Source organism: Amphiprion ocellaris, chromosome 21, assembly GCF_022539595.1.
Source record: "Amphiprion ocellaris isolate individual 3 ecotype Okinawa chromosome 21, ASM2253959v1, whole genome shotgun sequence".
Classification (NCBI taxonomy): Eukaryota; Metazoa; Chordata; class Actinopteri; family Pomacentridae; genus Amphiprion; species Amphiprion ocellaris.
In genome coordinates this window covers 6,094,572-6,117,117 of record NC_072786.1, presented here as the reverse complement: position 1 = coordinate 6,117,117, position 22,546 = coordinate 6,094,572, and the positions used below count along the sequence as shown (strand labels likewise).

General features: G+C 40.5%; 3 protein-coding genes across 4 annotated transcripts; 2 read left to right on the top strand and 1 right to left on the bottom strand.

Moving 5' to 3' along the window:
- Positions 1-1,007: 1,007 nt before the first annotated feature.
- Positions 1,008-7,689, top strand: LOC111584042 (fibroblast growth factor 6-like). Its single transcript, XM_023293294.3, has 3 exons — positions 1,008-1,789; positions 2,282-2,385; positions 4,207-7,689. The coding sequence occupies exons 1-3, from the start codon at positions 1,447-1,449 to the stop codon at positions 4,381-4,383; spliced, it is 624 nt and encodes a 207-aa protein (XP_023149062.2). The 5' UTR covers positions 1,008-1,446; the 3' UTR covers positions 4,384-7,689.
- Positions 7,690-9,022: 1,333 nt separating this feature from the next.
- On the top strand, positions 9,023-12,973 carry fgf23 (fibroblast growth factor 23). Of its 2 annotated transcripts, XM_023293299.3 has the most exons (4): positions 9,023-10,406; positions 10,501-10,604; positions 11,394-11,871; positions 12,372-12,973. In XM_023293299.3, the coding sequence occupies exons 1-3, from the start codon at positions 10,172-10,174 to the stop codon at positions 11,838-11,840; spliced, it is 786 nt and encodes a 261-aa protein (XP_023149067.2). In that variant the 5' UTR covers positions 9,023-10,171; the 3' UTR covers positions 11,841-11,871; positions 12,372-12,973. The 2 variants fall into 2 exon arrangements, with proteins under 2 accessions (XP_023149067.2, XP_023149066.2); XM_023293298.3 differs by having other exon boundaries at positions 9,026-10,406; positions 11,394-12,973.
- Positions 12,974-14,740: 1,767 nt separating this feature from the next.
- On the bottom strand, positions 14,741-20,828 carry tigarb (TP53 induced glycolysis regulatory phosphatase b). The gene is made up of 6 exons (XM_023293288.2): positions 20,727-20,828; positions 20,407-20,444; positions 19,471-19,592; positions 17,259-17,336; positions 17,042-17,152; positions 14,741-15,658 (listed from the first exon to the last, which is right to left on the bottom strand). The coding sequence occupies exons 1-6, from the start codon at positions 20,756-20,758 to the stop codon at positions 15,248-15,250; spliced, it is 792 nt and encodes a 263-aa protein (XP_023149056.1). The 5' UTR covers positions 20,759-20,828; the 3' UTR covers positions 14,741-15,247.
- Positions 20,829-22,546: the final 1,718 nt, after the last annotated feature.

The window sequence follows — 22,546 nt, the reverse complement described above, 5'->3', positions numbered from 1 at the left end:
ACACACACCCTATCACAGGTCTCCCATGTGAGGAAGAGCCGGGTCAAGCCGTCCCAGTTAGGAAGAGGAAGACTGAGAAACTAGGTTAGCTTGCCTTCAAAATAATATCACGTACTAGCAGAGCAAGGGTGACTTTGAGGCCTACATTATTTTCTGGCTTTAATACATGGACTAAAATCAACCTTGTACATGCATTTTGTGATATATGAAATGAGGAAAACAGGAACTGTTTGTAGTTATTATCTATCTTTTACTCAATAAAGTGTTTATATTTTGCAGTGATAAACAGTTAAAAAAATATAATATTTTATGACAGCTTCTGTTTTTTTGACTCATGTTTTTTCTTTAAGGTCTTAAGTGTGATTTTTATTTTGTTTTTAAATGTGATGCTGCCTAATTGGTAATCACTAACATATCCCATTGTGTGGAAAATAATTCACTCTTGGTGCTTTTTGTTGTTTTTTATTTATTTATTTTTTTAAATCAACGAAATCAAAATGACTTTCAAAGCATTAAATTCCTGTAGATTAATGCATATTTTGTAGTTATATTTTACTCTGATGCTGCATATAAAATATTAATGCATTAGAATAAGCATTGTTTATTATTTAGTATTTATTATTTACTATTTATTGACATGTCCTGGACAGTGGAAATAAAAAAACATGCAAACAAACTTATATTTAAAAGGTTAAATTCCAATAAAATTAATGAATATTGGTGATCAGGACTGAACAAAAATAATCTAACTCAGTTAAGTGGAAAATAATAATAATATAAAATAGTTTCATGGCGTTTTTGTCCTTAATGTCCTCTGTGTAGCTTTGTAAATTCTAGGCCTCAGGGTTGAGCCCAAATCTGATCGTTCTGGTCGATCAGCTGATTCAGGGGCTCACTGGAGTGTTGGAACTGCAACACCTCCGAGGAGGTTTTTATGCTGAAATGCGCCACAGGACGCGCTTCTCCTCGCCCTGTCTGGCTTGTTTGGCGCTGTTTGAAGGCGCAGCAGCCCCCATCACTCCCACCAGAACTGCTGCTGCTGCTGGGCTCCTGTAACTCTCTTCCTCCTCCTCCTCCTCCCATCTCCCACTTTTGATGGGGGGGTTGCCGCGGTGAAGTCACAGTGATGTCATTTTAGGATGTGAGAGTCGGGGTAGCAAGGTGAGCTGGTTTTTGCGGGTGAGTGGTAGTCCCCCCTCCAAGGCCAGCGTTGCCTGAACAGAGGCTCGGAGCGGCGAAAGATGATCATCGCCACCGACACCAATTCAAGCTCCGACGCGCTCTGTCCCTCTCCTCCTCCTCCTGCTCAGATCTCGGGCTATGGGGCCTTGATCTGCCTTGATCCCAAACTAAGCCTTCACCACCACCATGCCAAAGGACAGAAAACAAGAAGAGTTGCGTTTCTAGGGCAGGTAACTTTGACCACGTGCCCCAAAGGTAACCTGGATGGCCTCTGCGCAAAGGTGCCACTACAGCATGTCCAGCGGGGCCAGGACGCACTGGACGCTGCCAGCAGTGATTGTACTGTGGACTTTTCTGTGGGGAATCGCTTCGTCTTACCCGATTCCGAGCAGGACTAATGCGACTTTGTTGGAAAAGAAGTGGGAGACCCTCTTCTCCCGCTCCTATCTGGGTATAAGTGGGGGGAAATCGGAGCTGAACTGGGAGAGTGACTATTTGCAGGGCATCAAAAGAGTGCGACGGCTGTACTGCAACGTGGGCATTGGGTTTCACCTGCAGGTGCTCCCGGACGGCAGGATAAACGGTGCACACAATGAGAACCAATACAGTGAGTTGCATCCTGGCCAGAAAAAAAAAAAGAGTGTAACCCTATACGCAGGCTGTGTAAAAGTTTAGAGCCGCCTCGCTTGTCTTTGCATGATATTTAATCAGACGTGTCGGCATGGTTGAAAGTTTCCGAAAGCAAAAACAGTGTACTGAGCCTCGCTTGCATCCGTGCAGTGCGAAATATCCTCCCAAGCCAAAAACATGACATGAATGCTTGAGCCGGTTTAGACGCTAACTTATTTTTACCCCCTGCGTCCCCCTCCTTTGCAGCAGGACACGTCCTCAGCGCGCAGTGGAGCTTTAATGTCTGACATGCAAAAGTGTCACGGCGCTAATTGAGCGCACAGAGCATCATCCAGTCGCAGTGCACCTGCAAGGTTACACCCATCACTGCTGCAGAGGCCAGTTTTACTCGACTTTGTCCCCCTCTCAGTCGCAGCGTGACTCCCGTGTTTGCTTCCACCCCCACATCTTAACACTGTGTTTCGTCCAGGTCTGATAGAGATCTCCACCGTGGACCGAGGGGTGATCAGCCTGTTCGGAGTGAGGAGTGAGCTGTTTGTCGCAATGAACAGCAGGGGAAGGTTATACGGAACGGTACGTCTGTGCGCAACTGCTCTCCCTCTCTCTCTGTGTGTGTGTGTGTGTGTGTCACACATCAGTGTAAGACGAGTTCATGTTGCTGCTGCATCCACGAGTTTATGAGCGCTGTTGTGTTATTAATATGCCCCGATGATAGGGGGCTTCACAGCAGGGTCCAAGGAGCCCCATAGGAGAGAGCTGGGTCACAATCTAGTAGTCCGATCCTTTACTCCACTAAAAGAAGCAATATTGCAGTGTCAAAGTACTCCAGTGCAAGCAAAATGGGATTTAATTGCTCATTTTTGCAGCAGCTGCCAATACACATTCTGCAAAGTCACCAAGGTTCTGAAAAAACTAGAAAAAGATGCAATATTTCCACCAGGAGGAAATATAAAGTAGCATCAGTATCTGAGTAAATCTTCCACCACTTAAATCTGCATATTTTTCTTATTTCCCATGAAGCTGCTCATAACAATCACACAGTAAAACTAGTGACACTACAAACAGACTGGGTCTATAAAAGTAGGTCACTTCTGACATGCTGTTTAAAGCCTCAGATGCAAAATCAAAGGCAAGTGTCTCTGTGAAAATCATGTATTTTTAGGGACCAACGGCATCAAATAATGCAGTGGGGGTTTTATACAAAGAAACATGGTTTACAGCATTGTTCTCAGTCATATTTATATTATAGAAAATCTGGAAAAATGGGAACATTATTAAGTCAAATCTGATTCTAGGCAAAGTTTAAATCAATCTCGGGTGTGTGTTTAATATTACATTTAGTATTTAATAAATGTCCTGTTACTTAGTGATAAACCTGTTAGTTGACATTATATAATAAGTAAATTTAGATTTTAATTTTACAATGAAGGATCCAACAGCTTTGTGTTCCGCGTTGAATATCCGACTCTAAGGTTCAGATTCATGCTTGTTTCTTATTCTTTGAAAGGGCAGGTTCTGATTTAAGTCATAACTTGGTTCTCAGGTTTTCAGAAAGAGTTCAACACACCAGAAGCTCTTAAATTAAGAAAAGTTGTTACAAAAGCATATTTAAAAGGTTTAAAGTGAGTAAAATATTGCTACATCTATTACATTTTATAAGCAAATGTACTTGCATCTCCACATTTAGTCACTTCTGGCTTTGTTGATTTAGATTTTCAGTCAAAAATATAACAAATTTATTAGTTTAATATCAGCAGTATACAGCTATGATTAGCCTCACTTTCACCATCTGCAACATTAAATAATGTTTAGAGTGTAATCGAATGATATGCTGAGCCACTCTGCATGATAAATACTTTTACTTCTGGTACTGTGAGTATATTTTATGGTTATAAATATGCAGGACTTTAACTTGTAACAAAGTGTTTCTACACGGTGCTAGAACTTTCTGGTACCTCTCACAAATGATCATTTATTACAAAGCAAACCTGACTCTACATTGTTGTGTAAATGTGGCATTTTATGGATTTTTTTGGAGTACAATGTATACTTTGATTCAACCACAATGTGTTTCTGTTCTGTTTAAAATTTGGTCGTAGCTCTTTCAGTTGCTCTTCTCTTCGGGATTCGTGTTAATGTGGTCACTCAGTCAGTCAGCACACCTGAGATTTATTTTATGAGTTCAGCACTAAAAGCAGGAGGCTGCCGTCTGCGTTTGAAAAGGCTATTTCTTTTGCAACAACATGCCACCTCCTCCTGTTTCCCTCAAAGCATGCTGGCTAGGCAGGCTGCTCGCCAGAGTAAAGGTCACGTGGAAACCATGCATATGTTGTGATGTCCGTCCAGCGTGATTGACTGACTGCTGTCTTTCTCTCTTTCCTTGGCCTTTTCCAGAGAGTCTTCAGGGACGAGTGCAAGTTCAAGGAGACTTTGCTGCCCAACAACTACAACGCCTATGAGTCTTTTGTTTACAAGGGCTTCTACATCGCCCTCAGCAAGCATGGCCGCGTAAAGAGAGGCAACAAGGCCACCACCGCCATGACTGTCACACATTTCCTCCCGCGACTATGAGAGAAACTGGCAATAACTGAGTAATTTGCACATGTGGATGTTCTTCCAGGTAATATAGAAATGCATAGTCATGATATACACACCCATGGACTGCGAAAGAAAACACAAATATTTATTCTGTTATATATATGTATATTTGGATAGCTATCTTTGTATATGTATGCCATACTGTGCTGCTTATTGTTTTTATGGACGGGGGAGTCGAAGCCTTTGCCTGTCTCACTTTACCTTGGTGCTTGCTGTAACCGAACTACGTGTCACTTCCTTTTTTTGAGATGGAGGATGAGCTATATTCTGTGCTTTTAAAGAGTGAAATTAATACTTTTTATTACCTCAAAGAACCACTTTACTAGATTAAGGGATGCATGGACTTCTGCTCAAATATCTGCTAAGTTTATCATTACTTTTGAAGCCTTTGAGCGCTTGATGGTTCCCTGCTCGATTATCGATGTCCGGCAGTGGGGGAAACTTAAATGCACTACCTTTGCTGCACGATTTAAAGGTGCCTTGGTGTTCCCACTTGTGGCCCCCTTAAACTTGCATGTAAGAGACACCCACTGGAGTCAGAAATAGGGCTGACGCTCCGGAGAGGGCCTCAGAAGGGGAGGGGAGGGGAGGGGAAGGGGGGGCTGACTATCTCTGGTTTATTTTCTTTTCTGTAATTAGATCGATTAAGTAATAAACAATCTGTGGTTGAGACCAGAGAGCGGTCAGCCATAGAGCCTGGCACACGGCCATGAGTTTGACTGTGTGGCATCGCCAGCAAATAAACAGGGTGGAAAACTTATCTATCCCAGCATGGAGAACATTTTTGTTTGGACCTGGCTTGCACAAGAATCGACTGAGCGGATAGAGCGCACAGCAGAAATGTTCCTGCACATTGTCTTGGACAGAGCTCCTACAGTAAAGTGGGCTGCTGTTTTTTGCAAAGCTTTAGCTGCTGTTGAAAATGATGTCTACTGTCCATTAAAACCAATGGAAACCAATGTAAATAGCTGCAAATGTACAAGAAGAATTCAGGAGCTTTTTGACGCTGCTTTGTCGCAGTTGCCTGAAGGAGGCAAAAATAGTTCAGGCTGCACAGTGAACCATCGATGATGGTGCCTAAATGTTTTGGTGAGAGCCGTTCTCCATACGTTTGTTTCTTCGGTTCATCTTTGTGTCGGTGTGTTTGGTGGAGGATTATGTGCCCTGTGTGTTCTGCAGCAGCACTGCAGTGGCAGCGAGGTGTTGGGAGCTGAAGTCGAATGGTCTTAAACGCAATTAGGGATGAGTCAGTCAAGTGTTTCGAAGGACTAAAGGACAAAGCAGTTGGTGGATTAGATACACGCTGTAAGATTTCTGTTAGGTTTCAGCTTAATTTCATAATTTGAATGGTAAAACATTGGCACAGAAGGTCAGAAAGTTCGCAAATTCTACCTTCAGTTGAGATATTTATAGCAGCAATTTCTTCGCAAAGCCTGAAAGCGTGCCGCGCTTTGCAGACTCACGGTTAGTCGGCGCAAATATCTCGTTACATATTCCAAAGATGTTTTTCTTGCCTCATTCTGAGAATTCCTGGGAGTCTTACAGAGTGCATCTAGCCATGTAATCTCTGCAGCTGTTAACTTAAAAAAACCTGCAGCTCGCTTCACCGTCAGCCTCCATCCGCTCTTGTGTGAGAGGAAGCAGGACTATTTAAATCCAGGAAAGACGTATGCGAGGGAGCAGGCCCACTGTCTTTGTTGTTCGTCAAACCCCCTGCAGGAATGTGGATCTGCCAGGATGACAGGCAGCTTCCCACATACCTGAGCTCTACGGCCCCCCCGCTACCCACCTCTGCCCGTCCCTTTACCCCCCTTCCACAGCTCACCCAGTAGGCAGGGACCTTGGGATTCCAGCTGTAACCCCGGAGCTTCCTCCTCTCCTTTCAGCCTTTTTTAGTTCAAGGTCAGAGTCACTGACCAGCCTTGGCCCTAACCCCAGTGGCTGCGGTGCTCCGGTGTAATATGGATTTAAAGTGTCTTTCTGATGCAGCAAACATTTTATGTAATGATTACATTTATTCAATTCAGTGAACTGATGACCCTTTAACTGACAGGTACAGAATCGTAGCTCCTATGGCTCCCTGTCTGTGACGTTTTTGATACATCCCTCTCTTTAAAGGAGCTCCACCTCTTTAAAATGCAGCTCCACACCACGCTGTCCACTCCCCTTTCCAAGTACTCGTGTTGGGATATTTCTAGGGAGGGGACATCTGCAGAGTTAATGCAGTGTGTGAGGAGCAGAGTCAAGCAGAGCCACTCCTGCTGCACTCCGGTCCTGCAGTACGTCTCCACAGCCTCCTCAGGACGAACCATCCCGACCCCAAAACCCACCAAATCACCACTCCGACACAGTATCACCTGCTGCTCAACAGATCCACTCACACCAGTATTCTACTCACACCGAAATCTCTTTTTGTTCTGAGGATATATTTTTTTTGTGCGAGTGCCGAGGCTACACCGCAAAGCAGAAGTTTCAAAAGATGATAAAGACTTGTTGCTGTCGTAGATGAGGCTGCATGTAGTACCACTGATGTACATTTATTCTCGGGAGTAAACGGTCATCCTTTTTTAAAAAAAATCTTTTTGGCTGAAACGGCAAACACAATCTACATTTTTAGCAGTTTCATCTGAGGAAGGCTTGGAAGTGAACTTTGTGCATGCACAGCAACGAGCACTTCTCTTACCCACCACGCAATCAAGATGTCCAACGTCTCTAGTAGCACCTTATTAAGGACATCTTGATTATAAACTAGCGTAAAGAAGAGATTTTCAGTCCAGAAATAGAGCTGAATGCCTAAAAGAGGAAAAGTTTGTGTCTAAAAAGGAAATTCTCACCTTTCAGCTTTGACCAAAAAAATTATTCAGATTTATCTGTTGTCTCTTTTTTTCTTTCCACAGCTTATCATAGGTCAAATTTAATTAAGTCAAGGTGAGGAATATCTTTTTTTATAATGTTTAATGGACTATTAGCATGCCTGAGCCCTGAGCTTGATGAAGGGTGTGTGCTTCATGTGTTTTTTTTAACTCCTACTCTGACAGGAGTGAGCCTCCATTCGATTCCTCTCCTCTGTTCTCATATACCTCACCTTCTGCCTTAGTTTTGGTTTTGCTGATGACTGTAAATTAAGAAGAAACAAACTTCAGCTATTCGTTTCTGAAAACAGACAATGCTAAGTAAGGATATTAAAGTTTTTTCCTTTTATTTTTGTACGTATGTGCTGTGCACAGCAGTCTACTGTATTCCTGAGATACCAATAAAAGTTTGTTTTGTTTTTTTTAACTGGTTGATGTTTTTTTTTCTGTACTTTATTCAAGTAAAAGGATCCACTAGGTTACAATGAATGTTCTCTGTACATACGGTATGATTTGGCTGTTTTTAGAGCAGCAACACTGCACCAAAGCGAGGCCACAGATGACTCTGTGATCAGAAGTGTCACCTCAATCCTGACAACAGGAAGAGACTGGACTGCCAAGACCGCAGGCAATATCTGCTCTCCACTGTGGAGACATGGTGGGCCGAGTCCAGCAAGGAAGAGGAGGATAAGGCTCGGTGAAAGACGACCTCATTGGAGCCAGGCATCCTCACTGGAGCGGTGGAAGTTGGTCGAGCCTGAAATCCCCAGCAGGAGGAGTCAATAAGGTTTGCCAAGGCGGTGATGGAAGCCAAACATGGCCCTTGGGTGAAACGGGAGAGTGTGGAAAACCAGAATATCACCCGGAAGGATTTGTGGGAGATGGAGGCAGCAGAGTAAGTCCTTCCTAATCCTCAAAATCACAACCAAGTGGCAAGGCGGAGATCCAGTATGCATCCTGCGTTCATCACCAGTGACAACAAAACCCAACTTTAGTGGGTACAAAGTGAGCCTCTCCCAGAGATGGTACATGTGGAGACTCAACCGAGTGCAGTGGAATATAAGACCAAGAAGCATCAGATGCAGTCATCGCCAACATGAAGCCAGACCTGCTGCTGTTATCCAGCTCTCTGCACATGTGGAGCCCACAGTGTCTGAGGAGGATTCTAAGCATTAAAGCTTGGAAAGGAAGAAGCAGAGACGGACTGACTCGCCGATATTGAGGAACCTGAGGGTTAAGCCATACGCCGGACCACCACAACAATATCAGCTGTGGTAGAGTGACCAGTTAGAGGCTAGAAGGACTCTCAGCTGGTCACCAAAGAGAGGGGCCCAGGCTGTTACACCTGATCAACAAGGGCCTATAGCACACAAAACAAAACAAAACTAACATTCTAGCAGCTGGGCACCAAAAATACTATAAAATAAATTAAAAATACATTTCAAAACAATTTTTAGCCTTAATTTTGCATGAAATCATATGTCATTTTTGGTTTTTAAATGTTTTCTGGAAGTATATTTATATGTAAAAACTAACAAACAATGGCATGCCTATAAACCAGGTTAAATAATGCAATAATACAAATAATGAGGCTTATTACTGCAGTGAACTGAACTGTAATCATACAAAATATCTCACTGAAGAAACAGAAGTAATAAAAACACTTGTTTTTCAGTTTTTTGCATCTAATTTTAGAAATATATTTAGAATATTAAATATCAGATATAAAGCTAAAGCTATTTGTGAAATTACGACAAAAGTTTACACGTTATTTTTATATGAAAAAAGTCTTTTAATGTTATTTTACATTAGATGTGTAAGCTCAGTCTATTTCTATAGTTTTTTGATACTTTCATGTATTTTAGTAGTTTAATTTTCAGACAATTCACTCTGTGTTGGAAATCAAACAACCCATGGACATTACTGTCTTCGTAAAAGGTCACAGAGAAGAAAAGGTTCTGGTTTAATCTTGAACAATGTGTATAATGTTTCCTAAGGTTACCATAAGCTTCTTTGTTATGCAAACTATTCTACAAATTAAAGGTTGTAAAATAAAACATTTAAGAAGCATAAATGGAAATAGTCAACTTAAGTAGGTCCAAATTATACTTTAACACAGCAATATTAGTGATTTAAACAGTAGATTTATATGCACTAATTTTCTGACTTCCTCAAACAGGAAGTCAGTTTTAAGTTTAATTTTCAAGAAAAACATTTTGTTTTAAGGGCAAGCTGCTGAACGGTTTTTACAGACTTACATCCAGTGTAATGCCTCCTTTGCTCAAACTCCAGCATCTTAGAGTAGACTTTTGCCATTCAACTCAAACGTCAGTCTCCCAGTAGAACTGATAAACACGTGGCAGTGTCTCCTTCTGCTGGTGAAACTGTGCAAATGCTGAGTTGTGCAGGTGCGTAAAGACAGCAAACTGATTTATAAGTACATGTCCTGTGTGGCTAAACTTATGTTAGATACATAGGAGGTTGGACTTGCTTTACATTATGCACGTTTTGATCAAAATCAGTTAAAATCTCAGAAAATATATTCCTAATTGGATTTGAAAATACATCCTGCTTATTATTTATATTGCCCAATACGACTTTCTATTTGGAGACACTCCTAGTTTAAAATGGATGAGTCAAGACGTGTACCCAAAAATAAGAGTCCTGTTGTCTGACCCACAGCATGGGGATAAACAGACAGAGGTGGAAGTGGCCCTTCCGCTGCAGCAAACCCGCACATCTGCTTTGGGGGCGAGTTTCTGGTTGTTGTTTTTTTTTTTTTACGCAAAGGATGTGAGCAGGAGTGGCACTCGGGGGGCTTTAAATAGGAACTGTCTCCAAAGTTTGGGACAACAGAGCATCTGAAAACTTCCAGCAGCTCGCAGTGGAAACCGCCAGATTGATCCAGGATGGACGTCAACAGAAGACTGGGGATGAGAGACACCGTGCTGGCGCTTTTGCTCACTGTCCTGCAGGGATTTCCTCTCGGGGAAGCGGCCCCGAACCCGTCACCGCTGGTTGGATCCAACTGGGGCAACCCGAGGAGATACGTTCACCTGCAGACATCCACAGACCTCAACAACTTCTACTTGGAGATCAAATTAGATGGCACCGTGCGCAAAACTACAGCCAGGACTTCATATAGTAAGACACGGTTACCTTTTTTTTTTTTTCCAAATGTGTCGACATAAAGTTCTGTCTTTAACTCTGTGCGCTCTTCGCTCTTTCTAATCTGCAGGTGTGATTTTACTGAAAGCTGAAACAAGGGAGCGCATCGCCATCCTCGGCGTCAAAAGCAGCCGATACCTGTGCATGGATCTGGAGGGAAATCCGTTCAGCTCTGTAAGCAAATAAGTACTTAAAATTCGCCTAATTGTTACTTCGGACTAAATCGATCCCCCGCACAAAACTGAATTTCTATGTGTTGTTCATTTGGCACTCAGTGAGATTTTACGCACCGTTTTTATCATCACTTCTACCCACAAACGCACTGCACTTTGTCTTGAGAATAATTTATTTTCCTTATTTTTTTCTAGACACATTGTCACAGTGACATTGTCACTATTAACTAAATCGACAAAGCTTTTTGATAAAGATATACATTTTTTCCAACAATGCGGGAGTTCCAACCGCTTTCCTTGGTTTTACGCACAAAATTTTCTGAATTTTTTCTCAGTTTCCTTGATATCAAGTCAAGAAACTGAACGTTCTTGTAATTATTCTTTTTAAGAGGTTTTCTACTGTTGATTCAAGACAAAAAAAAAGAGAAATTAATCAAACGAGAATGTAGGTAGAAAGAGAATAAGGAAAATCAAAATCGAGAAAAGCGATTTGCGTTAGAAATTTTGAGAAATATTCGACTCGGATAAGTATTTGTCCACTTTAAAACTGATTATTCTTGTGCATTTAAGCATTTTTGCCAAACTTTTTCTTTTTAAAATTTGTTTTAGTGCATTTCTCTTACAACTGGAAAAATAAGGTTCGTTCCTTACATCTGAAAAAGAACTAACGTCTCTGATGAAATTTCACAAATACAACCGATGTTTGAGGTTTTGGATCTACAAAAAAAACCCAAAAACGGTTATTTGCGTAAAGCTCGTCTAACCGTGTCCTTCTGCTTCTCTTTTTCAGCCCATCTGCCTCAAAGACGACTGTCTGTTCAACCACAGGCTTCTGGAAAACAACCGGGACGTGTACTACTCCATCCGGACCGGCATCCTCTTCAACCTGGAGGGCTCCCGGCAGGTGTTCTCAGCGGGCCAGAACCTGCCGCAGACCGCCCTCTTCCTGCCCAAGAAGAACACGGTGCCGCTGGAGCGCCTCCTGCTGCACCGGGAGAAGAGGAACCGGGTGGTGGATCCCGCGGACCCTCACAACGTCTACCTGGGCCAGACGGAGGAGGGATCGGATTCTCGGGCCGTGCAGGAGGACGACGCCGACCTGGAGGTGGAGGTGGAGACCGGGGACGAAGGGCGCAACGTGTCCCGGGAGACCCCACTAGCTCCGTCCATCCACGACCCCTGGAACGTGCACTCGTCCAACCCGTCCAGCCCCCGGAGCTCCGGGATCATGGGCTGACTTCCAAGTTTTTACCCTTCACTTGCTCTGCGTGAGTCCAGTTTAACATTATAGATTATATAAGAAAAAGACCAGACCTTGTTAGAAAAGACTGAGGAGTTCATTGAAGTTGCTTCTTCTTTTCACACTGACTTCATAATTTATAAGAACACATTTTCAGTCATCAATCAGTCAGAAAAGCAGTGTGTTTCTACACTGAATGTATTAGACTTGACTTGCAACCCCTTTTGCACAAATCACCAATGCCTGTAACTTTCCCGTTTCTGTCAGCTTAGTCAGAAATGTTGTAATTTTAGGAGTTTAAATCAACATATGATGCGTCTTTAAGCCTATATTTAATACTTTATAGGAGAATATTAGTGGCTTAAATAGCAACATGAATGATTCAAATGAATTTCCCCTCCATGGTCGACATCCTCTCACTTTAAGAAATAGTTAAATTATTCATGAATATGGTTTAGTTTCTCAAAGATCAATTATCCCAAATCATTTGTACTTTTTTTGGATCTCTTTTCATTGAGGTTTTTACAGCTGGTCTGGGAAACCCGCATTTCAAAGTGACAGAAGCCTAACTTAGCCTACCTCTGGAGGACTGAAGGCCCTGTCTACTGGTGTGAAACTACGCAGGCATGACGAGAAATGAACATATCTACACAAATATACCAAAGAGTTGCATTTAGTAGAGTTAAGGTTACATTTTATACTTAGTGATTTTAATGTTTGAATTTTGTTACTTGCTAGTTGTTAAACAGAAATTTCACTGCGTCACTTACAGTATCTGATGTGGACATATATATCTGTATTTATGTTTTTCCGCCAGTGATACAGTCTAATTCATGACTTGAAGGAATAGAACTACAGGGTAAACAGAGCAGAAATCTAGATATTGAATCTGAACCCTTGCTATGAGACTTTTACAGGTGCTGGGCACCACCAGCAGACACGAGAAGACTAGTCCCAAAGAGTATTTATTTATTTAAATCCATTCCTTTGTTGTTATTTATGGTATTTATAAGGATGCAGTTAAAGTGTACATAAACAAAAAATAAACATGGTTTGTCTTTGAATGTATGAGCTGGAGTTGTAAACGGAGTGTTGCTTGAATCTGGGACAAAATAAACTAATAAAGTAAAGGCGCTCGGTGTCGGTGTGTTATTTAACCTGAGCTCATGCCGGGCTATTATTTACAAAAGTGTTCTATGTGAAAGGAAGTCGTGGACATGTGAGCAGGTTTAACGGTGACCCAGTTCCTCTCATTAGTGAATCTCCTGCACTTTTCTTCCATCTAATTAGCAAACAGACACACGCTCTACAGCTGAATCACGTCAAACTAAAAACACATCTCAGTTAGCAGCTTTACTTTAACTTGCAGTAAACTGGTCAAAGTCGTACATTAACTTTTGACCTCTTGATGGAGCGTTGGGGGAAATGCGCCGGGATGTTGGGCAACAAGAAAGGATTTCCAGGAATTTAAAGTTGCAAACCACAAAGTAGTGCGACGACAAATAAAACATTATTTTGAGACTTCATTTTCTTACTAAATAAGCACAAAATATGCAATGTGTAGGTTGTAGAGATGCTTTGAGAACAACTTCATTAGCCTTAGATGGAAACATATGAGTGTTGTATCCATATCTAATGCTTTAAGGCTATTGGTTAACATTAACCAATGAGGATAGGGCACAATAACTTATTTAACGTTCATAATAATATAATAACATTCTGAGATACTAGTAGAAAAACACTGAAGTGAGATAACTGTTAAAAGTTTGCACATTTCAGTGGTGATATCAGTGGATAATGTTTTTTAACTGATTGTTGTCAGTAGTGGAAGAACTAATAACACCATATTTTAATACTATTGCAACCAAAAGTTCTATTTTCAAAACCTTTCTGAAGTAATAAAGTTGTTAGAAAAAGTACTGACTATGCAGCACAACATTAAGACTCAAATTATTATTGATGCATTAACATTAAGTTCCAGTTTCCTGTAGAGGGATTAAGTTCTAGTTCTAGAACAAATCACATCAAGACTTACTGAAATGGCTTGCTCAGACATGGATTAAAATATTCTCAGACTTGTCCTAGTCTTGAGTTAAATACTCTCCTTTCTTGAAGCGAGGCTAGACTTAATCCAGGTGTAAATCAAGACTTAACCTCTTGATGCCTGAATTTATTTACAATTAAATTTAAAACAAACTTTTGCGTGTTTTTTTGCTTCTGGACGGCAGACCTACCAACCGAATATTGCAATGAAGTTAAATAACACCTTAGAAAGCAACTGGATTAGTGTGGATTCATTTAAACCAGATTAGTTTAGTCCTGGCTTACATTTAAGCCCTGAACGCGAAACTGGGCCTAAAAGTCTATTTACTGTTAGGGGGTTTAATATTGGATTCTTCTTGTTTTTATATGTAATCACAGGTTGTGTTTGTAAAATCATCATCAGTAAAATAACTTTGAAATTCAGTGGAGCAAAAAGTGCTAAAAGTGGAGTTGAAAGTAGTAGACGGTTAACACACGACAGTGAAATATATCAAAACTGTTACCATGTGGAGTTTTTTTTAGTAAATGTGCTTAGATTGATTAAAAAACTATATTTTATAGCGTCAGCGAGCATAATATGTGCTACATCTGTGCAGTCACTAATCATGAATTGCACAAAAAACTTCCTCTGAAAGTATAAATGACAAAAACGGGCCTTTGTATTTATACTTTAAGTATTAGAATACCTCAGTACAATGGGAGGATGTAAGTTTATAGATTTAATATTGAGGTTATGACGGGCTGCAGGTCTCAGTAATTCCATGAAGAAGAAAAAGCCTTAAAAAGCTCTGACTAAGTAGTGTTATGCAGCAAGCAACTACATCCACAGGTGTCACATATGAAGTTTCACAGCGTTCTGTATGTGAAATGACTTATATTTTATTATTTCTGCGAGTGAGAAAACATTTTTTTTTGCTAAACAGAAACTCAACAACGAGCCAGTGCTTTCATGTTGTATTGCACAAGTCAAATGAGCAGCACCACAACTGCAACACATCATGCTGGAAACGTAAAACCTACTGAAACAAAAAACCTCAGGAATACATTAAATAATTTAGACTTTGGTATAACATGATAAAAAAGGCAATTACATTACCAGTTTAAAAAATGACACGAGTCCTTGCTGGCCTACAGTTGGAAGGTCATGGTTTCATAATACTACAGTACTGCACAATGATTTAGAAGACTGATCCACAGTAAACATGATTATGGAGAAAACATCATTTACCCTGTGCATTGTTGCATTCAGCTACCTGTGGTAACTTTGATGTTTTTTTCCCTTTAGTGTTGATGATAGTCCTACCATCCTTTAGATGCTGTGTACTTATGCACACAAACATAAAACACTTATTCCCTTCACACTACTCTGCAGGTGAGAGATTTTCTAGGTGGTTCTTTCGGTTGGAAAAAACGCAGCGAGCAGCAGTGAGCACCGGCCTGGACTCGGACCGGCTCAGAGTGAGAATGAAGCGGCTGATGCCTGTGTTAGGACAGGGGGAGAACAGATGAGACATCTTCACCCATGTGGGGATAGCACACTCCAAGTCCTCCACAAGGTGCCGTACAGCGATACGAATGAAAGCGCCGTGGCTCACCACCAGAGCGTGGACCGACACCCCCTGGAGACCGTCGTCGGCCGAGCCGTCTGGAGGGACGTCTGAGGCCGCAGCATCTCCAGCCGCCCCTGAAGGCGCCTCTGGTCCCGACAAGCCGTGCTCATCCAGCATTCGCTTGAAAAGGATTTTGAGGAATTTTTTGAATCGCAGCTTCACCTGAAAGCGAGGTGACAGTGAAGCTGAGAGATCGAACTGATTCCTGACTTCCAGCAGGTCTGAAAGTGCCAGCAGGCAACAAAAACTCAGCAGTCTGTTTGCTTCATGTTAGTTGTGTATTCCTGTCTTTGTACAAATTGTATACAAAGAATTAGAAGCTTGTATAATTAGCAACAACTTTTAAAACTCGCTGTTTGGTTTTGTGGTGTTTCTCCTCCTTATTTCACAAAACTATGCCCAGACTGTGGCTTATATCTAAATCATGGTATAGCTTTAGTGAGAAGTCTATATTTATATCTTGATGATTTTAAGTAGAACTAATTTGCAATGATGTGAAACTAAAAGACAACTATGGTCACTCCAGCAGACTTAATCATAACTAATTATTTTACTGAGAAAATTTTGCAAAAACTGTACCAATACAATACAAAAAAAGAAAAGAAAAAAGAACTACAGACAATTAAAAAGAAATAAATTCAAAAAGATGATTGCACATTGCTCATTTCTCCAGAATATTTTTAGTAAATTCATGTCTTCTCCCTTTTTGTCAGCAGGTGTCACTGACTGTCACCATGGAAATACACATCTCACTTGATGGTCAGAGTGTAAAAAACAGTAGAAAATAATGTTTTTATGACATTTTTTCAGAAAAAAAATATTATTAGAGAACATATTTGGCAGTTTAATTAACAATGAAATACATTTAGTTGCAGCTTTGGGGGAAAAGAAGGAACCAATAAATTCTGCAGAAGAAAGCTATTAACCATTAATGTCCAGGAGATTGCCTTCATATTTGGTGACTAAAAACAGAAATCATTGTTTGACAAAATTCTCCTCAAGCTAACAAAATAAAAAAAAACACCGTACACACAGAAAAAATATGAAATGAGGAAGTAAATGTCATCCCCATCTCTTTCCACTCCAAAAATAATGATTTACAAGAAGAGTAAAACGGCATCAGAGTGGAAAGAAGCAAATTTGTGCAACGGCAGATGTGGCTAAAATAATGCCAGATGCAAACCTTTGCTAATAGGACTTTTAGCTGTCAGAATCCATTCACATATTATTCCTCCCTATCTCAATGAACCACTGTTAGAACCGGTAGTAAGTCCTTCCCAGGCTTCAAACTGGCCGTGGGTTGGGGTTCTGGTTTTGCGTTTCCATATGGAAAAGGTATTTTAAAACAATTCATGTGTGGATGGAGCAAAAGAATCACCTTTTTAGTCTCAAAAAGTCTAAGAAATCTCCTCACACATTAGTACACTGCAGTTTCCTTCAATGAACACTAGACGGAGCTGTTGTACAAGCAATACTTTCCTAATCTTGCATTAGAAAGGGTCTGTTTTCCATTTCTTAAAGGTGCAGTGACTCCGTGTGACTCACCTGGTCTGTAGTCTCTCCTCCTGGCGGTGTGTAGTCTCGAGCTGCCTGACCAGCAGCGTTAGCCATGTTCTTCAGATCCTCTTTGGGACGTCCCTCAGCGACACCGAAACTCTGCATCGGCAACAAAACCGCAATTTAGAGCTCAGGCGCCAAAATGCTGTAACGACACATGTAGAGCTTTATTATTTGGCAGCAGAGTAAAACAAACAGGTCTTACTTTTTCTCTGAGTAACGGCTCCAGAACCATCTCGGTGCCAGAACAGTGAGTGTTGTTCCTCAGAATTATTTCAGCTGTCTGATGAACGAAAAACACACTGGAAATTACTGACTCAATACATTAGAAACTGCCAAAAGAGTCTGTCATGGACAAAAAAATTAAAAGCCATTAGTGAGTCAAAGACCACAGACACATGAATGCTCACAGAACTATTTTATAATCTGGAAGTCATTCACATGCATCCTGTTTCCTCCATTTCCTTCATGATCAGGTGACATTTTACCAGTTGAACAGAATTCCTTGTGCATGAGACAGATAAGAGTATCTCAACAGATTTCCATAGATAGGTGTTTATCCACACATAGAGGGCCAAAGACACCAATCACATTGATATTTTGTGTCTTCTGATGAAAACTATCAATTTGCCGAATGCAAGCAGATGTAAATAACAGCTTAATTCTGTTTACTACAAGCACCTTCTAATATATTCAATCCCACTGGCAGCCTGTGGGCTTAAAACACTGTAGAGGAAGTTCATTTAATTGTGTCTAAATCTGCAAATTCTCAGTGGAATTAATGTTAAGATACAAAAAGTTAATAAAAACTGGAATACGAGAAGCCACACCATGGAAAAACTACTCCTTTTAATTGTTTCACTGCTTACTAGTAAGTTTCAACCAACCACTGAACCGCTCTGGGTTGTATAAGTACAAATGCTAGAAAAAAAATAACCTGTACATAATTGTGACATAATTAGTTCCACTTATCCACTTGTTCCACTTTAATTACATTTAGTATTCTATAGATTTTAAAATTAGAAGTGCGTTAAACGGTTCTTAACCTGATTTTAGTAGTTTCAGAAATCTCCTTAGTTGTTTTCTTTGCTTGATGCAGGCCAATAATTTGACCCTTCTGAGACACATTAAGATCCTTTCCATGACCCCAGGATATGTCTTCCAACATGGTTGTATAAGAAATGGGAAGCTCCTCACTGATTCAGCTGGGGTTAAATAAGTTGAAACATATTCGTCACTACAGTAATCATCCAATGGAATTCTCTGACCTATTTGCTTAGTTAAATCCAAGTGGTTTTTTGGCCAGGCAGTGTATGTACAAAAGTCATCTAAATTATACCTGAATGTCTAATCATAGTAATGACTGTTAATTTCCTTGAAACAATGGTATCTTGACACGTGTAAGTAGTTTAAAAATAGCTGTAGATTTCAGATGCTTCTACAGAGAAGGAGTGATTTTGATTCTTCAGAAAAGAGAAATGTGTGAGGTTACATCTGGAATCACTTTACTAGAAAAGGTCACTGTCTGATGTAGGTTGTTGCACAACTGTAGTCTTATTTTGAGGAAATTTCATCAGTCCACAGGAAAAGTTCCCCCAGCAACAACATGCCAAAAATCACTAAAATTCATGGATAAGATCATGGGTTTGTCACTGTGCATAAAAAGCTGATAAATTCACTCAGTAAGCATTAAATTGTTTTATCTGCACAGTTAAGCTCAAAGCAACCGTTAATTTAAATCTGACATGACTTTACAAACATTTTCTCAACTTCAACATGCAACCTTTAAACAGAAGAGATAAAAAACCTCCATAAAAAAAATCTCAAAACAAGTTTTTCAACATAAAGTCTGGCATGATTCTATTTATTTTTTATTGCCAACAAATTAAATGAAAAGATTAAAAGATAAGAATGCGTTAGTCACTGACTTCCATTCACTACCAATAACGATCTTCTAATTCAATTTTAATACTCGACTGCAGTTTTTAACAAAACAGGAGCAAATAGTGTGTTTGCTGGGGGCTATTTTGAGCTGAGGATTAATGCACGCTGGGTGCTTTAGTGAGTGTTTTTGCCAGCACGATGGTGTGTGTGGGATTGACTAAAAGTGAACTGCAGGGCCCACACTCATCATAATGAAAAAAACATGCAATGCTCTGCAACTGATTGGCTCATCAATATGTTTTAATGTATTTACTGAATCGTATCTGGACGTGGGCACAAAGAAGAAAGTTGGAAAAGGGATCATGAATTGTTACTTTTAACTGGATTTGTTAGAACCAAGAACATTATAGAATATCTCCAGGCTTTCTCCAAATATGTTAAGTTAAATATGTGTAATCTGACTGTCTTAAATCAACATTAAACATCTATTTAGGCACAACACAGGTGACAAGAGACCTGCATAGGCCGCTTACCTGCATAGCCCGCTGTAGGTTACTGACAAACACATTGCTGAACGGGATCTCTTTGAGGTATTGTCCAGCGGCTTCACCCTGCCGCACACCCGTCTCTGACAGAGGATTGTCCACGCCTTGACCTGGTAACACAAAGTACCAACAGGGTTTGGCAAGAATTAGTCATTACACTGAGTGACAGAATTACAGCCCAGCGCAACATGTAAGAACATGTACTGAAGAGTATTGAGTACATGCTGTGACAAGAAATATGATTCTATTATATCACTTAACCATTTCATCTATATTATCTTGTCTTATTTGTGAGTATTTCACCTGTTTGTCTTTGTATTTACATAGTGGCCTGATTTCAGTTGACTACTGCTTTCCTTAACCCTCCTGCTGTCCTCATTTACGGGCACCAAAAAATATTGTTTCCTTGTCTGAAAAAAATTCATTTCAGAAAATTTGCAAAACCTTCAGGAAGAAAATTCCAGTAATTCCTTAAAAGTTTCCCTTAAAAGTTGTATAAAAAAAACTAATTTGGCAAGACAATTCTTGTAAATATTTTTTAAAAATGAGTAAGAATCTTCAAAAAAAACCTAAAAATATCTAAAGGGATTACATATATATCAGTAAAACTGCTAATATTTTCTTTAAGAACATTCACAAAAAAATCAACCAGAATCCAGCAAAATTCACTGGATTTTGGTTGGTTTTCTGTGAATGTTCTTAAAGAGACAGTTTTTCAAACATTTTTTTCCACCAAAAAAAAAAAAAAATCCCAAAAATGTTAAAAATGTGGACCTCAGAAGTTTCACCGTGTCAATATATATTTTTCCACATTTTCAAACTTTAAAACGGGTCAATTTGACCCGCAGGACGACACGAGGGTTAAGTAAATACTTTTGTAACTGTGTTCTGAATTGTTTGATAAATCAAGCGTATCACTATTACCTTGCAGCAGCTTGTCCTTGTTGGACTGAGTTTCCCCACTGTGTGAAAACAGAGCAATGTCACTGAATTAGTTGAACTCTAACCAGATATTTAGCAGGCGGTAACTTGGTCTGCTAGTGAACAGTTAGTTAAGAAACAGTAAACCAAAGTGAAGATGTTGGTTAAGCTACTGTTGATAAGTTAGCCGCTCAGCCGACACGTTCAATACAAACTGACAGGACACATAGGCTCTCCAGAAAACACCAACATTATTAAATGAGTTCCCTTCAAGTTGCTTTGTAAATATAAAAGGGAATTTTAATCGTTAAATAATCACTTACTGTCGTACGAGTGTCAAACTGAACGTTAACATTTTCAGCTGCAGCTCCCGTTTTACTTCCTGGATGGTTCATCTGCGTTTGTGTGACGTAGCGACGTCCTGCGTCATGACGCATTGCAGTGCCGCAGCGAAAAAATCTTCTGTCATTAAACAAAATTATTTATCAGCGTCCTTGATTGTGTTATAACCGAAACACATTTTAATGCAAATTATTACATAAGAAACAAATTATTTTCTTTTTTAACTTACTTTTTTATACCCCTTTTATACTGTTTGGGTTAACTTTGACCCGTTTTGACATTTGACAACAGTAAAAAAAATACCCTAAACGTCATTCTTTTAGACTGAAATTTGATTATTTTTCCGAAAGTGACCCAAAATACACAAAAATGAAAACATTTTTAAAAAATTATACTTTTGGACAGATGCTACAAACTGTTGTACTTTCAAGGAGAAAATGAGAGTGATGAAAACTATGAGACTGAGAGCGAGGACGAGAGCAGTGTGGGTGAAAGTGTAACGACAGGTATTACCAGTGTAAAATGCATTGATAGTTAATTCATTCTTGCATTTTTTTTTGTTATTTGCATAGCATGCTTTGGACATTTGTTTGTTTTTAAGTTCTTCAACATGCACCAGAAAGGCCCAAGAGACTAGAGTGGAAAAATTGCAAGCCCATTCCTCCAGTCCCACAATGCAAAGGCAGTCTCCCAAAGTCACAGAAATGAAGTCTCCAAATAAATGCTTCAGGGACTACTTGCTAACAATAACCTGAATTGAGAACATGGTGGACCAGAAAAACCTCTATGCTGTCCACTGTGATCCAGGAAAGCCACTGAATGTGACCTGCTATGAAGTAGAGCAGTTCAGTTGCATTTGTATGTATTGGAGCTCAAACACAAGGGTTGACTGTGTGGCCGATACCATGACGATGCATCGTTGGGTGGCTATAAAACACAACGTCCATTTTGCAGACAACACACAGCTAATTCCTCGTGGACAGCCTGGCCATGACCAGCTTCACAAGGTGCATCCTCTTCTGACATCACTCCTTGAAAGCGTGTAAGAAATTCCAACGGATGAGAGGCTCTGTGTTGATGGGCAAATCATGCCATTTAAGGGGAAAAGTGGCCTGAAGCGGTACAACCCCCAAAAAACAAATATATGTCAGCAATGGGATCGTCTACAAGTTTGAAGTGCACACAGGCCCAGTTGCTCCAATGGGTGGCATGCCAGATATTGGGGCAAGTGGCAACATCGTTCTGCGACTTGCGAGCATCATGCCAGACAACCAACCCCACAAGCTGTCCTTTGATAATCAGTGTGGGTCTCCAGACCATTCTCCAAAAGAGAAAGAGCGGCAGAATCGACTGGCACGGTACAGCTGCACCCATGAAGAAGACATGAAGAGGAAAGAAAGGGGAGCCTTTGAAAAGAAAGTCACAAGCCATGATGGAGTCCAACTCAGGGCAGGGAAATAGCATGACAGTCTCAACCTTTGCCTCAGCCAACCCAATGACCTCCATGCATACAATGAGAGTGTGGGAGGAGTGGATCTTCGAGACTCGCTGATTGCTCTCTACAGGACAAAGGTCAGGTCGAGAAAGTGCTATCCCAAGAGTGTGTTCCACATGAAGGATTACACTCTAGTGAATTAGTGGCTCTTGTACTGGAGGGACTGCAAGGACTTTGGTGTCCCGAAGAAAGATGTATACAACTTACTGAAATTCAAAGCTGAAGCTGCAACGAGAGGGAAGTTTTGAAGAAGAAGGGGAAAACGTCAGAGAATGTTGAGGGATACCTGGCTGAGAAGAAGCGCAG